Source organism: Felis catus, chromosome F2, assembly GCF_018350175.1.
Source record: "Felis catus isolate Fca126 chromosome F2, F.catus_Fca126_mat1.0, whole genome shotgun sequence".
NCBI classification, from domain to species: domain Eukaryota; kingdom Metazoa; phylum Chordata; class Mammalia; order Carnivora; family Felidae; genus Felis; species Felis catus.
Window position 1 is genome coordinate 46,109,218 of NC_058385.1, and position 16,463 is coordinate 46,125,680.

Consider the following 16,463-nt stretch of genomic DNA (forward strand, 5'->3'; position numbering starts at 1 on the left):
GTTGGCCATACATTTGTGGGTCCAATTCTGGGTTCTCTATTCTATTCCATTGGTCTGTGTCTGCTTTTGTGCCAATACCATACTGTCTTGATGACTACAGTTTGAGGTAGAGGCTAAAGTCTGGGATTGTGATGCATTCTGTTTGGTTTTCTTTTTCAATATTACTTTGGCTATTCGGGATCTTTTGTGGTTCCATACAAACTTCAGGATTGTTTGTTCTAGCTTTGAGAAGAATGCCAGTGCAATTTTGATTGAGACTGCATTGAATCTGCAGATTGCTTTGGGTAGTATTGACATTTTAACAATATTTACTCTTCCAATCCACAAGCATGGAATGTTTTTCCATTTCTTTGTGTCTTCTTCAATTTCCTTCATAAGTTTTCTATAGTTGAGCATACAGATTTTTAATATCTTTGGTTAGGTTTATCCCTAGGTATTTTATGGTTCTTGGTGCAATCGTTAGAGGGATCAATTTCTTGATTTCTCTTTTTGTTGCTTCATTATTGGCGTATAGAAATGCAATCGATTTCTGTACATTGATTTTGTCCCCTGCAACTTTGCTGAATTCATGTATCAGTTACAGCAGCCTTTTGGTGGAGTACTCAGGTTTTCCATGTAGAGTATCAGGTCATCTGCAAAAAGTGAAAGTTTGACTTCTTCTTTGCCAATTTTGATGCCTTTTATTTCATTCTGTTGTCTGATTGCTGATGTTAGGACTTCCAATACTATGTTAAACAACAGTGGGAAGAGTGGACATCTCTGTCATGTTCCTGATCTCAGGGGGAAAAGCTCTCAGTTTTTGCACACTGAGGATGATATTAGCTTTGGGCTTTTCATATATGGCTTTTATGATGTTTAGGTATGTTCCTTCTATCCCAATTTTCTTGAGGGTTTGAAGAAAGGATGCTGTATTTTGTCAAATGCTTTTTCTGCATCTATTGATAGGATCATATGGTTCTTATCCTTTCTTTTACTGATGTGATGGATCACACTGATTGATTTGCAAATATTGAACCAGCCCTGCAACCCAGGAATGAATCCCAATTGATCATGGTGAAAAATTCTTTTTATATGCTGTTGAATTCGATTTGCTACTATCTTGTTGAGAATTTTTACATCCATGTTCATCAGGATATTGGCCTGTAATTCTCCATTTTTGTGGTGTCTCTGTCTGGTTTGGGAATCAAGGTAATTCTGGCTTCATAGAATGAGTCTGGAAGTTTTCCTTCTGTTTCCATGTTTTGGAACAGCTGGAGAAGGATAGGTATTAAATATGCTTTAAATGTCTAGTGGAATTCCCCTGGGAAGCCATCTGGCCCGGGACTCTTATATGTTGGGAGATTTTTGATAACTGATTCAATTTCTTCAGTAGTTATGGGTCTGTTCAAATTTTCTATTTCTTCCTGTTTGAGTTTTGGTAGTGTGTGGGTGTCTAGGAATTTGTCCATTTCTTCCAGGTTGTCCAGTTTGTTGGACATAGTTTTCATAGTATACTCTGATAATTTCTTGTACCTCTGAGGGATTGGTTGTGATAAATCCATTTGCATTTGTGATTTTATCTCTTTGGGTCTTCTCTCTTTTCTTTTCGAGAAGCCTGGCTAAGGGTTTATCAATTTTGTTTATTTTTTCAAAAACCAACTCCTAGTTTCATTGATCCGTTCTACTGTTTTTTGGGGTTTTTTAGATTCTACATTGTTTATTTCTGCTCTGATCTTTATTAATTCTCTTCTCCTACTGGCCTTGGGGTTTCTTTGTTGTTCTGCTGCTGGTTCCTTTAGGTGTGCTGTTGGATTTTGTATTTGGGGTTTTTCTTATTTTGAGCTCAGCCTGGATTGCAATGTATTTTCCTCTGAGAACTGCCTTTGCTACATCCCAAAGGGTTTGGACTACAGTGTTTCCATTTTCATTTGTTTCCATACATTTTTTTAATTTCTTCTTTAATTGCCTGGCTGACCCATTTATTCTTTAGTAGGATGTTCTTTAATCTCCATGCATTTGGAGGTTTTCCAAACTTTTTCCTGTGGTTGATTTCAAGTTTCATAGCATTGTGATCTGAAAATGTGCATGGTATGGTTTTAATTCTTTTATAATTATTGAGGGCTGTTTTGTGACCCAGTATGTGATCTATCTTGGAGAATGTCCCATGTGCACTTGAGAAGAATGTTGTATTCTGCTGCCTTAGGGTGAAAAGTTCTGAATGTATCTCTCAAATCCATCTGGTCCAGTGTATCATTCAGGGCCCTTGTTTCTTTATTGCTTTTCTGTCTGGATGACCTGTACATTGTTGTAAGTGGAGTATTAAAGTCTCCTGCAATTACCACATTCTTACCAATAAGATTGCCTATGTTTGTGATTGTTTTATATATTTGGGTGCTTTTAAATTCAGTGCGTAAACATTTATAATTGTTAGCTCTTCTTGATGGATAGACCCTGTAGTTATGATATAATGCCCTTCTTCATCTCTTGTTACAACCTTTAGTTTAATCTAGTTTGTCTGATGTAAGTATGGCTACTCCAGCTTTCTTTTGACTTCTAGTAACATGATAGATGGTTCTCCATCCCCTCACTTTCAATCTGAAGGTGTCCCCAGGTCTAAAATGGGTCTCTTGTACACAGAAAATAGATGGGTCTTGTTTTTTTATCCATTATGATACCCTCTGTCTTTTGGTTGGAGCATTTAGTCCATTTACATTCAGTGTTATTATTGAAAGATATAGATTTAGTCATTGTGTTATCTGTAGGCTTCATGTTTGTAGTGATGTCTCTGGTCCTTTGTGGTCCTTTGCAACATTCCACTCACAGAATCCCCCTTAGGATCCCTTGTAGGACTGGTTTAGTGGTGATGAATTCCTTCAGTTTTTGTTTGTCTGGGAAAACCTTTAACTCTCCTTCTATTCTGAATGGCAGGCTTGCTGGATTAAGGATTCTTGGCTGCATATTTTTCCTATTCAGCACATTGAAAATTTCCTGCCACTCCTTTCTGGCCTGCCAAGCTTCAGTAGATAGGTTTGCTACTACCCTTATGTGTCTACTCTTGTAGGTTAAGACCCATTTGTCCCTAGCTGCTTTCAGAATTCTCTCTTTATCTTTGTATTTTGCCAGTTTTACTATATGTCATGCAGAAGATCAATTCAAGTTACATCTGAAGGGACTTCTCTGTGCCTCCTGGATTTCAATGTCTGTTTCCTTTCCCAGATTGGGGAAGTTCTCAGCTATGATTTGTTCAAGTACAACTTCCACCCCTTTCTCTCTCTTCTTCTTCCGGAACTCCTATGATACAGATATTATTCCATTTCATTTAATCACTTAGGTCTCTAATTCTCCCCTCATGGTCCAGAATTTTATCTTTTTTCTCAGCTTCATCTTTTTCCATAATTTTATCTTTTTTCACTTATTCTCCCCTCTGCCTCTTCAGTCCAGCTGTCACTGCCTCTAGTTTATTTTACACCTCATTTACAACATTTTTTTTTAATTCATCATGACTATTTTTTAGTTCCTTGATCTCTGTAACAATAGATTCTCTGCTGTCTTCTATGCTTTTTTCAAGCCCAGCGACTAATCTTCTGACTATTATTCTAAATTCTTGCTCAGTTACACAGTTTATATCTGTTTTGATCAATTCTTTAGCTGTCATTTCTTCCTGGAATTTGTTTTTAGGAGAATTCTTCCATTTTGTCATTTTGGCTAGTTTTTTGTCCCTCACGTGTTTTAAAAGCTTGTTATGTGTCCTGCACCTGTGAGCACTACCATATTAAAGAGGAGTCATACTCTGTCTAGGGCCTGGCCCTCCAGGAGGTGTTTTTTGAGTGTGTTACTTGCTCTCTGTTGTTGTGACTCTGGTTGTTTTATCTCCCTACTCATAGTGATGTTTTGGACCCTCCACCAGGTGTGCTTTGATTTGTTCACTGAAGTAGCCCTGAATACCTGCATAACAGTCCTTTCTGATAACTTGGGAGCCACCTGACTAAATGCTTTCTTGACATCTTCTGAAGTTAAATATCCATAATAGTGTCTGTCAAAAGCTGTAAAGATGTGTCTTATTTGATTGCAAAATTTTTTGTGCAACAAAAGTTTTTTTCTTTTTTCTTACAACACTTTTTTTTTCTTTTTTCTTACAACACTTGAAAACTCCTCAAGTAATAAGCATTGTCACACTTTCTCACGGCTTTCCTTCAACCACTCCAGCCTGGCCTCTGCCATCACCTGGTACCAAAACTGCTCTTGCAGGTCACCAACTCCAATGGACCAGAAGTCTAAAACAATTTTGAATTGCAAGGAAGATATATTCTTTTTCTTTTCTTATGATCTAGTGGAAATGGTTACAGAGTTTACTATTGATTTGGGGTAGCCTTTAATAGTTTAAGTAATTTATTTTTTAATGAGTTTTTATTAGGAATGAGTTTGCATGAAATGCAACAGATTTATGTATATTAATTTTGTACCCTGTAACTTTACTGAATTCATTTATCAGTTCTAGTAGTTTTTTGGTGAATTCTTTAAGATTTTCTATATATAGTATCATGTCATCTGTAGATAGTGAAATATGTTACTTCTTCCTTACCAATCTAGATGCCCTTTATTTCTTTGTCTTGTCTGATTGCTGTGGCTAGGACTTCTAGTACTATGTTGAATAAAAGTGGTGAGAGTGGACATCCTTGTCCTGTTCCTGATTTTTGAGGAAAAGCTCTCACTTGTTCCCCATGGAAGATGATGTTAGCTGTAGGTTTTTCACATATGGCTTTTCTTATGCTTAGGTATGTTCCCTCTAAACCTAGATTGTTGAGACTTTTTATCATGAATGAATATTGTAATAATTGATATGGTGCTTTATAGATCAGAATAGATTTCTTTGTTTAAACTTCAAAACAATGTTATGACATAGCTTTTTTTAGTATTTATAAAAGTATTTTAAATGCTATTAGTATTACTATTAATGCATTTAATTTGATGAAAGTAAACAAAGATGAAATATATTGGAATTCAGTAAAAGAAGCATTGAACAAGTGTCAGGCTGGAGAAGAGCTATGTTTTAAGGGCTGAACATATTTTAGTCTAGTTCCATCAGACACTTCAAATCATGGAAAATGTTAAACATTCATTTATTTTCAGCTGAACCACACAACAAACCTAAGTAGTAAGTGGTGATGGTATCATCTGACAGGTGATGAAAATAAGGCTCATCAAAATGATTTGTTCAAGAACACAGAACCAGTAAGTTAAAGAACCAATGTTAGAACCCCAGTTTTGGGGTTTTTTTGTGTGTGTTTTGTTTTGTTTTTACCTCATGTTAAGGAGACAAAATCCAGAAACTGAGAGTAGAATTTAATGCCAGGGAGGTCAGAGTCACATAGCCTAACTTGAGGGTCAGAAATCATAATTCCCAACTGCTTGTTAGGATAGAACCCAAAGGAGATAAATTTACTGTGTACTCGCATTCTCTAGAGTACATCTAGACTATAAGGGATATACATATTTCTACTTCCCCCAAATTAGCCTTATATCCTAAGTATTGAAAGCAAGTTATGTGAATCTTCTCATATTAAAAATCAAATATCAACAAAACTGCTAGATTAAATTGGCCATTTGATATGAAAAAGATGATACAACAACTAACAAATTCTATGTATAAGTACAATAAAATTTAATAAATATAGTTACATTTCAGAAAGGCAAGCCCAAGGAGCCTCATGTTAATTTTACCTAATGCTTTAGTTACCTAGTATATTTATCAAGTATACTTTCTTACCATAATATTGTAGTTGACATTAATGGTCTCATTTTCATAGGGGGCATTCATTTGAACAGGTTTAATATCATTCTTTCCTTTCCTTACAACATCATAGATGGGATTTCGAGGTTGCTGGTTTTGTAGAATTTTTTTCAGTTGCTTTTCCAGAAGTTGTGGAGCATTGTTAACTACTTCAAAAACTCCATAATCCGCATTAAATCTAATTGCCTCTGAAAAGGTCTGTAAGATAGATTTGGGGAAATAAGGTCTTAAATTTGTATAAACCAGAAACTCACTGTCTCACAGAAGACTTGACACTTACATATATGCATATATACATACATAAAGTTTTGTGTACTTAATCATTACCTCTTCTCTTTTAGGAGCTTAGAAATCCCTTGACTACAGATAAGGGAACCCACTGAATCCTTCCTTTCCAATGTACTTACGCCATGAAATAAGGATGTACTGTGGCAGAAATTCCCTATGCAGTATCTCTGTGTTTCTTTGGAACTGGAAAGAAATACACACCTGGTCTCTATGAAGCAATGCTATTCTCTTAGGAGCAGGTGGGTTACTAGGGAAGAATGAGTAAAGGAAGAAGAAAAAACACTCGCGTTATCTCTTTCATCCCCAGGAGCCATGAAAGCTAAAGTACAATGCCTTGCCCAAAAGGATAAAATTAAGTACAATGTGTTCTTCATTTAAGACTATTTCAACACCGTTCCTCTCACTGTGGAAAAAAAGAGAGAAAGAGAAAGAGAGACTAACATTTCTGAGCTTTTCACAGTAATTACTAAATGTTGCCAAGTTTTATTTAAAGTCAGTCAGTTAATATACAACAATATTCAAACAGTGAGTTTGAATGCCAATTTGCATTAAGTAGCTCTGTAACTTTGAGTAAATAATTAAACATGTTTGGCATCTCCATCTCCATAACAAATAAATAGTGGATTGGCTGTGTCTTTTCCCATTTTGCCCTCCAAATCTGGAATCAAGTTTCTTTTTTCAGAATATTAACTTATTTTAGGATACCTTTAGTGAACTATTTACTCATGTAGATTAATTTATAAATGTCTATCCAGGTGGTAGAAGACATCTAGCCCTTCCCCTTGGATTAGTAAATGTCCTAGGGAGAACATCAATTCTTCCAAATTTTACTAAGAGATTGCTAGATATACCATAGTTAAAATTTAATAAATGGTAGGATGTCATAATATTGGAGTTAGAAATATATACATACATATGTAAAAATATCCATATATATGTACGTATATATACATATTTTTTAATTGTTTTTTTACATTTATTCATTTTTGAGAGACAGAGCATATCAGGGAGGGGCAGAGACAGAGGGAGACACAGAATGTGAATCAGGCTCCAGGCTCTGAGCTGCCAGCACAGAGCCTGATGTGGGGCTCAAACCCACAAACCATGAAATCATGACGAGTCAAAGTCAGACACTTTCCTGACTGAGCCACCCAGGCACCCCAATACATACATATTTTTTTTAGTGTCAGATAACGTCACATCTCTAAAGTCTGATCATCTCCCCTTCTAAGGAATTTAAAGTTCATGGACAATAGAATTCAATATGAAAGTCAGTCTACTGGCCAAAAGGCCTCAGGGTTAAGATTTCCCCTCAAAAATGACATGTATAGGGCAATGGACAAGTAATGACAAGTGCCAGTAAATTGTGTACAAGGTTTCTTCAATAAATATATTTAACTGCATGTGTCTTTCAAACATGAGATTCAAACAGGCATCACTTACCTGAATGTCAAATACGATCTCTGAATTATACTATCACTAGACTAAACAGATAAATGAGTCTGCTGATATCAAAGACAAGATTCATTTGGTAGGAGAAAGCAACTGAATTAAGCTTGGTAGAGAATGGACATAAAATATTAGCTGGGGTTGGGGAAACAGTACAGTATACTGCAAAAGACCATCTGGAAAAGATTTCTTCTAGTTCTGAGTATCCATGGAACAAGAGAGCAAGTTCGGCCTTTATTTGTTTTCCTTTCTTTTTTCTGCCTCCTACCCTCACACCTGGTGGACAGAGGGACACAAAGCTGTGATAATCCAAAGTCAAGAATGCCAGTTAGTTAGTTCTATGAACAAATAAGACATTTCCTGCTACTCAAGTTAGAAAAATAATGACCCAGTGAAAAAAAAATTTAGAGGGACTGTGACATTCTGAGACCCTCAGTAGCCAATGTTACTCAGTAGAAAGGAGTTAAGTTACAGTTGATATAAATAACGGAAGAGACAAGAACTACCGTTAACTGGCCATCTACCACGTGCAAGCATGTGACAGACACTTCAAATGCACTAGCTTTCCACATTCCTGAGATCATTCTTTATTGAAAGTGGACACTCAAGATAGTTATGTGATGGACTATGGATTCAGAGCAATGAAGTGCTAAATCGGGGCTATCGAAAAAGTCTATCTGGTCCCAAAGACAGCACATTTCCCCTTCTTTACGATTTTATTGCCTCACATACTGATAAAACTAGCATGTACTAACCACCTTCTCTAGGCCAGGCCCTGTGCTAAGCAATAACCCTATAAACATGGTGGATCTGGGATTCAAACCAAGGCGTTTTATCAGTAAAGACACACAAGCATGAAGCAGCATGGTACATGTGGGTAATTTTCAGCAGTTCCATGCAGTTAGAATATAACTAGAATAGCTCATAGTTAAAATTGTTTAAGGAACAGAGGAAAGACTTGAGGTAGATGAGGTAGATAGGACCAAATCATGGAAGGCTTTGCATGCCATTTTAAGAAGCACAAGCTTATCTTGATCCTTGAAATAGGATGGGATGGGAAAATCCTAAATTGGGAAGTAACTATGATTTGTGTTTTAGGAAGATTCTCCTGGTAGCAGTCTGGAGTTTTGTTTGCTGGCTCTTGAGTTGGTGAGGTAGAATGCTCACATCCCACAAGCAGAGCCATCCCCAGGCTCTCGGGAGACTGGCAGTTACCTCGGAGCTACCGTCATCAGAGCCAGGGTCAGGGTGGCAATAACTCCCTTGCATGGGTTACTGTCCCCAGCACACACAGGGGCTAGGGCAGGGTGTAAGGCAGGTAGTCAGCAATTACTTTCATTTTCAACTCACAAAGCAAAACTATGGCTGAAACAAGTGATCTCTTCATGGATTTCCAGCACATCCCCTAGTAAGTGCACTGCAAAACTCTGGGTTCATGACTACAGACTGCTTTAAACACTGAGCTGACACATAATTTCAGTAGGTGTCAGTAGATGCTGTGGATTAGCTCGCTCAGGATCTGTTCCAACCCCCTGAAATGCAGAATCTGGACAACTAAAAACTGTATCACCCAGACTCCCGTGTGGTTCAAGTTACACGTGTGACTCAGTTCTGCTACTCATATGCACGAAATACTTGAATTCTGAAGCAAGTGGAGTAGGGAAGAGGCAGAGTCTATCCATCCTGAGGAAGGAAAGCTGAACGACATAAGTACATGAAAGTGAGGAGAGAAACTGGACAAAAAGAAGTACTTTACAAAAAAAAAAAAAAAAAAAAAAAGACAACAGAAGCTAAGCTGTAATTGTGTCCATGATTAAATGACATGAAATTTAGCTACATAAGATGTTAAAATATTTAGAATTTTTAAATTTAAGAATTTATCTCAGTGGGGGAGGCACCTGGGTGGCTCAGTCAGTTGAGTGTCTGACTTCGGCTCAGGTCATGATCTCACAGTTCGTAAGTTTGAGCCCTACATCGGGCTCTCTGCTGTCAGCACAGAGCTGGCTTCAGATGCCTTGTCCCCCTCTCTCTGCTCCTCCCTACTCCCTCAAATCAATCAATCAATCAATAAAATTTTTTTTTAATTTTCTTTTTTTCAACGTTTTTTATTTGTTTTTGGGACAGAGAGAGACAGAGCATGAACGGGGGAGGGGCAGAGAGAGAGGGAGACACAGAATCGGAAACAGGCTCCAGGCTCCGAGCCATCAGCCCAGAGCCTGATGCGGGGCTCGAACTCACGGACCGCGAGATCGTGACCTGGCTGAAGTTGGATGCTGAACTGACTGCGCCACGCAGGCGCCCCAATCAATAAAAATTTTTTAAAAAGAATTTATCTCAGTGGAATTAAAATGTGACAGAGTCTATGCCAAGGGGATATAAGTGCTTTCTTATTTTAAAAGCCATGATTTCCAATGGATCTCTGGAGATCCTTAATAGCACTGTGGTTCTAAGATTATAAAAGGGGCAAATAACTGATTCAAAGCTTCCCCCAGTTCACTTATTTCAGCAACGACCAAACTTTTGAATGCCCAAGGGCCAATGAGTATCCCGAGCAAAGAGGATACAAACTGAATAAAACACTTGCCTTTGCAGGAACAATACATGGTCATTCATTTTTTTTATGATGAAGAGTCAACAAAATGCTGAAATAATTTAAATTAGTGTAACATGCAAATGCTAAAGGGGAAATCTGTCCACAGAGAGACCATGGTAGTTAATACTAGAGTCTTTTTTTTTTATCTAGTTATTGTACTTTAAAAGTGATTTGGCTAACCTAGAAATCTATCCAGAAAAGGATAAGCAGAATGATTAAATGAAAGAAATGTTGGGTAAAATCACTTTGCTTTTCTAGGATTTATCATAAAAGGGGTTTTAATTAAACAATCCCAAGGTGCCTTCCTTCTTTGATACTCCATTGATCCACAATTGTCTCTCACAAAAAAGAAAGTCTGTATCTTCTTCTTTCTAATAAGAGCATCCAATTCCACTGTTCCTTTGTTATTTTACTCATTTATTCAAGAAGTTTCATTGAACACTTATTAAATAAGCTATCATGATAGATGATGTATTGCCACATTGAGTGAGCCAGTCCAGAGTACTCTCCACAAAGCCCCAAATGGAGACACAGATATGGCTTCAGAGTATGCTGATCCAACAAAGAAGAAAGGATGTAAATACACAGAGACAGTAAAGACTCATCCTACAAGACAATGAACCCTACAGTTGGCATACAAGGTGAAGTCATATTTAGTCAAAATTATCCCTTGAAATCCTTGAGAACACCCATAAGGTATAAAGTCGTCCTACTTCTCAAGAAGCTGATCACAGTGTTTCCTCTGGAATTGAAATGGGTTACTGATTCTTCAGTTAGGAGCCAGATGAAATGGTGGGCTTGTGTTTAAAACTCATGTTATACAGAGATATTCATGTTTAACACTAGAATCCCTTTCAGCATGATCAGTTCACTACTCTAGGAAAGGCGAGCAGAAGAGACCATTGGGGGAACAGCAGATTCTCATCTTCTGGCTCCTACCCTTATCAAGATGCTCATGGATGCGTATGTGTGTGTTTATGGATTAGTAAGACAGACAAAACCATCCTCACTCTTTAAATCACCCTCACTCTCTCTGCAGAGCACGAGTAATTCATTTTGAGTAATAACACATGTATATTGATGAACTGAAAGCAGTTGGACATTGCTGAAGCTTACTAGTCAAGAGGGAATTAACAGGATATAAGCCTGGAGAGAAAGGCAGAGGATGGGTTCATCAAAGACTTTCTATTATGTGCATAACTCCCAACTCACTCTCTAGAGTCTGTGGTTCTCAGAGTGTGGTGCCTGGACCAGCAACATCAGAATCACCTTGGAACCTGCTAGAAATGCAACTATCAGGCCCCTCCCTATAATGAGAAACTCAGAGAGTGAGGCCTGGTATTCCGTGTTAACAAGCCCTCAGGTGATTCTGATGCATGTTCAGATTTACGCTGCTTTAGGGTGATGGGGAGCCAGTAAAGAGTTTTCAGCTGGGAAGAGACAGAATCCAGATCAAGACAGACTTTAACACCCACCTTCTGTCTGCTACTTCATGTAGACTTTCCCGTGTATTCACATAAGTGGAGGGGATGACCATCTAGGTTCTGTACGCAGAAGAAAGAACCCTGCTCTTTATTATGCAAAGTCCTGTTGTCTGCTTTAAAATACATATATATATATAAATCTTGGGCACCTGGGCGGCTCAGTCGGTTGCGTGTCCGACATTGTTCAGGTCATGATCTCAGGGTTTGTGAGTTCAAGCCCCGCATCGGGGCTGCTCGCTGCTGACAGCTCAGAGACCACTTCAAATCCTCTGTCCACCCCCTCTCTCTACCCCTGCCCCCCTTGCATGCGCTCTCTCTCTCTCTCTCAAAAATAAACAAACATTTTTAAGAAATCTCTCTCACACATCAAGTCCTTTGTTTTCACTGTTTCTCAGCCTATCCACAAAACTCCCACAGTTGGTTTAGTATGTGACAATAAAAGACATGTGAGGTGGGGGAGAGAGAAACAAACGAGGTAGGAAGTCTCTCTCCAGAAAAAGCTGAGTAGGCTGATTTAGAGAACTCTCAACTTTTAATCATATGACAGGAAAAATCTTCAGTTTGGGCCTCAAACCCAATCCTCCGCAAGCTGCTGCAGACTGCTCTTTCCCTTGCTTAATTTTCTTATTTCAAGGGTATCGTTTTCCAAATGTTCTAAAACGAACTGACCTGAAGGCGGTGAAAGCTAACTTTGTAGTACCAGTCATCCATGTGCGAAAAATATTTCCACAGAAAAAGCAAGTGCACGAAAATATTTTTACCACAATAAATTGCTGGCTCCACATTTCTTTGAGAAGAGGAGGGGGGAGAAAGCCTGTGAATAATTAGTGATGTGCTTAAACTGCCAGCGGAGCACCACTGAAACTTACTGGGTGCCAAATTATTTAGCTGAACAGTATTTAAATTAAAAACTAATGACTAGGTTAATTTAATACATGTTCATCTCTGCTCCAACTCTGTCTCTCCTAATTGAGTTCCAAAGCTGTATTTTAAACACGCATCCTAGTCAGCGAATGAAAAACATGTGACTACTTGACTATAACAAGTCAGTTACCAATGACTTCTTTTAATCTAAGTTTTACTGTCATTTTAGATGTTTCACCATAAACTATTTGCTGGACATATTCACCAATGGGATGGAAGGAATCATGTGCCACATAAAATACATAGAAATATCCTTAGTTAATAAAATGAATTAACATTTGGTAATGTGAGTGCTTTATGTGTGAGCTACAAGGCTTATCAAAACACCCAGAGGTATAAACGCTGAACTAGGCAGTACTACCTACACTCTATCAACACCTTCAAAAATCAATCTCAAAAAGTTAAAAGTATTTAACTTTTGGCAGCGGAAGACCCAAGCCCTGCATCCCCCTTTATGCCACTCATTCCCCAAATCCGTACTCTCTTTCTTTCTCTTTCTCCTTACCCAACAATCTATCCAACATATAAATCCTTCATAAAGCTGCAAGAAATTATAATAGTTTACAGATTAAAGAAAAAAGTGTGGAGAATCAGTCCCCAAAAAAGAAGTTATGGTAAAATTCCAAAGGCAAATAGCTAAGCATGGTCTGGCAAACACATGACATACCTATCCTTGCAAGGAGGGTATGGAACAGGCCACCCCTTCGGCTTCTGCAGACCATAAATGTCACAAACATTCTAAACCACCCACAGAGGACCAACCTAAATCTGTATGTGGGCTCATCTACCCAATCCCACAACAGTCACTGAGCATAAAACACACAAAACAAAACCAAAAGGGGAAAAAAAATGTTTTCACACTATAGCACAGAAGAAAACTTAATAAGCAAACACTTGTCCATAAAGAGTTGACAGAAAAAAAAAAAAAAGACAACCTCCCAGACACCAAATGAAAACAATATCTGAATATGAACCTGGCAACAGAACAAACGGAATGAAGTTATGAAAGCTAGGATTTGGAAAGTGCCATAATCATTTATAATAGCAGCAACTGTCCTGGATTCCCCTCATCAAAATAACATGGAGGCAGGCTACCAGCCATCAATTTCTGGATCTTACAATGTGTCCCATGGGTGTTATGGGGTAATGGAAAGAAGGAGGGTAGGAGCCAGAAAGCCTGATTCCTGGGCCCATTTCTGCCACAATCCAATCTGGGACCTTGGGCATGTCACTACAGATGTGGAAGAAGACTGAGAAGTCTCAGAAATCTAGATGACTTAAGGGAGGGACTTTTGGATTGAGAATATTATAATACATTTCTACACTGTCTATCTCAGGCTTAGATTGTTGCGGTTTTTTGGTGGAGGAGGAAATGGTAGAGGAGGTGAGGCAAAAGAAGATTAGAAAGTTTATTTGTTTATTTAAAAATTATCTTACATGGAAGATGTATAAATAAAAAAAAAAACAGAATCATCCTCAAGAAGCTTTTGGAGATACAGAAGAAAGGGACCTATCCTTGGCCCCAGGAAATTTATAATGTAGCTCCTGAGATAAAAATAAACAGAGAAGATTAATCAAATTTTCTTTAGCTGGGAAAGTCTAATCTCCCACCTACCATATATACCACCATAAAATATTCCCCAAAATGATTTCCTAACCTGTATCCAAATATCTCCAATCACAGGAAGTTTACTCCTGTGAATAATGTCATCCCTATTGTTCTGTTCTACTGTTAGAAAACAAACTTTAAATGTCTTTCTTCTGGTGATTGAAAATCAACTTCCTCATAAATGCTGGCCTTGGTTGTGCCCGCCAGCTTCACAGAACAAGTTAACCCCTCTTCCTCAATCAGATCTTCAAATACTTGGAAAAAAGCTGGTCCACTCGAACCCTTCTACCCATTCCCCAGCCAGGTTCAACACCCACACTTCTTTCAACCCTTCCTCATCTGACATGGTTTCCAGAGTGTTCATTGGCTGAATCTCCCCAAGTCTGGTTTGGCAGAGCAACTGCTAACCTGTGGCACCAAGAATGGAACACAATATTCCAAATGTAGTCTGACAAGTCAATACGACTTTAAAAAAAGACAAAGCAAAACATTTATTGAGTGCCTTCTATGCTCCAGACTAATATTTTTCTTGATTTTAACTATACCTCTGTTAATGTCCCCTAAAAATACATCAGCTTTGTTTCAGACCATTTCAGATTACCACAATAAAAATAAGACCAGACTCTGTTCCTCCACTGCCAGTTCTATAGTTCTTACAGCATAGTAGGACAAGTTTTTGAGTCGTGTGGACCTGGGTGGACCTTGTCACTTAACTAGCTGAGTGACCTTAAGCTGGAAAAACACTAGTTCACTTGCAACGTCTCATCCTGATAAAAATAATTTGGAAAGTCAAAGCCAATGACATATTTGTGTGGCACAGAAGTTTATTCTCCAGACTGACAATGACCTACTAATCTAATTAAGGAGTGACTGCCCCTCATGTTTCAGGATCAGAAAATGAGTTGGTCTAGTTAGTGAAGGAAAAAGAAAGAGAAGCACTAATTCTGTGCCAAGCACTTAACATACATTACCTTGTTTCATTACAACCTTATAGGATACTTACACTGTTTTCACAGAGAAAGATATCAAGGTATTAAGTAACAAAAGAATGTTTCTAAGATCACAGGGGTAATATCTGCCTCACTTCTATTCTAATCATTACACTGGGGCATGGACACAGGAAGAATATGTGTGGTCAAGGTGGGTGGGGGTGGCTCAGGGGAGGCAGGAAAGATTGTGCAGGATGACACAAGCAGAATGAAGCGGGAGGTAAAACTAGAAAGGTTAGATTCAGGCCACATTGCAGAAGGTCTTGAACTCCATACTAAGGAATGTGGACTTAAATCTGTAGGCTATTAAGTGTCAACCCCTACTGGCTACAGTTAGAGAACGTGTTCAAATATTTGAAAACTAACTTCACAGGTAATGATATGAGCTTTGGAGAGACAAAGCCGTATAAGTGGAGCATGTGTTGGGTGTATTATTTTAGATAGGCGTGGGAGGGAAGGTTTCCTGAGTAGAGGTGACTTAAATCAGGGAGAAGGTGAAACAAGTATCTCAGGAAAGAGCACTCCAGCCTAAAGGGCCCTGAGTATGCTTGGCACATTCATGGTGGAGAAACACGAAGAGGGCCAGCTAAGCCGGAAAAGAATTAATAAGAGGAAGAGGCCCAGGAAATAAAGACCAAGAGATGGCAAGAGACAGATCATACAGGATTCTGGATTTTATTCTTAGTGTAATAAGAAGCCACCTTTGAGGGCTTTGAGGGCAGGAAGTAACATGGTTCCATTTATCTGTATTAGTATTATTACCTTATTGCTATGATTATGCTTTACTGAAACTATAATACATTAAATTTATGGCTCCCTAAAATGCCAGTCCACAATGCTCCAAAAAAAGAGAGCTCAGTTTGACACATTTATTCTCAATAAACCCATGCTGGCTTCTAACTCTTAGCTAAGTGCTAATAAACCAAACATTACTAAGCTGTTCTAGAATTTTGCCTGGAATTTGGTTTGAGAATTCATCATTCTTTCTCCTCCCTGTCCCCAAATTCTTTTTGGAAACCTATTACCATATTTCCCCTTCTCCTATCTTGTGGCGTGAAGCATGGGTAGTTAATAGGTAGATTATATTGTACCATATGTAGCTGCAAAGGAATGAGAGAGATTTTCATAGGGTGGGGGGGGACACAGAATAAGAGAATGTAAAAGAGAAGGATTTGGAGAGACAGAAAACAGGAGAGAAGTGGCCAAGCTCGGCCACATGGGATATATGAAAGGGTCAAACTGCAGGAGTCTGCTTGGGTGGGATGAACACGTGACCACAGAGACACTCTGCCATCTCACCTGAAGCCTGAAACACACAAAACACACAGAAATGGTAACATCAATTCTGACTGGATGG

The 16,463-nt window shown here is 38.4% G+C and overlaps 1 protein-coding gene across 6 annotated transcripts in view; it reads right to left on the reverse strand.

Moving 5' to 3' along the window:
- RGS22 (regulator of G protein signaling 22) overlaps positions 1 to 16,463 on the reverse strand; it is a 134,211-nt gene that overhangs the window by 96,149 nt on the left and 21,599 nt on the right. For 5 of the 6 annotated variants that reach the window (XM_011291412.4, XM_045050216.1, XM_045050217.1 and 2 more), the window contains one exon: positions 5,747 to 5,968. In XM_011291412.4, coding sequence (XP_011289714.2) covers positions 5,747 to 5,968 — 222 coding nt within the window. Of the gene's footprint in view, positions 1 to 5,746; positions 5,969 to 7,501; positions 7,935 to 16,463 lie in introns of those variants that run through there. The other variant, XM_019822946.3, reaches the window with a different exon arrangement.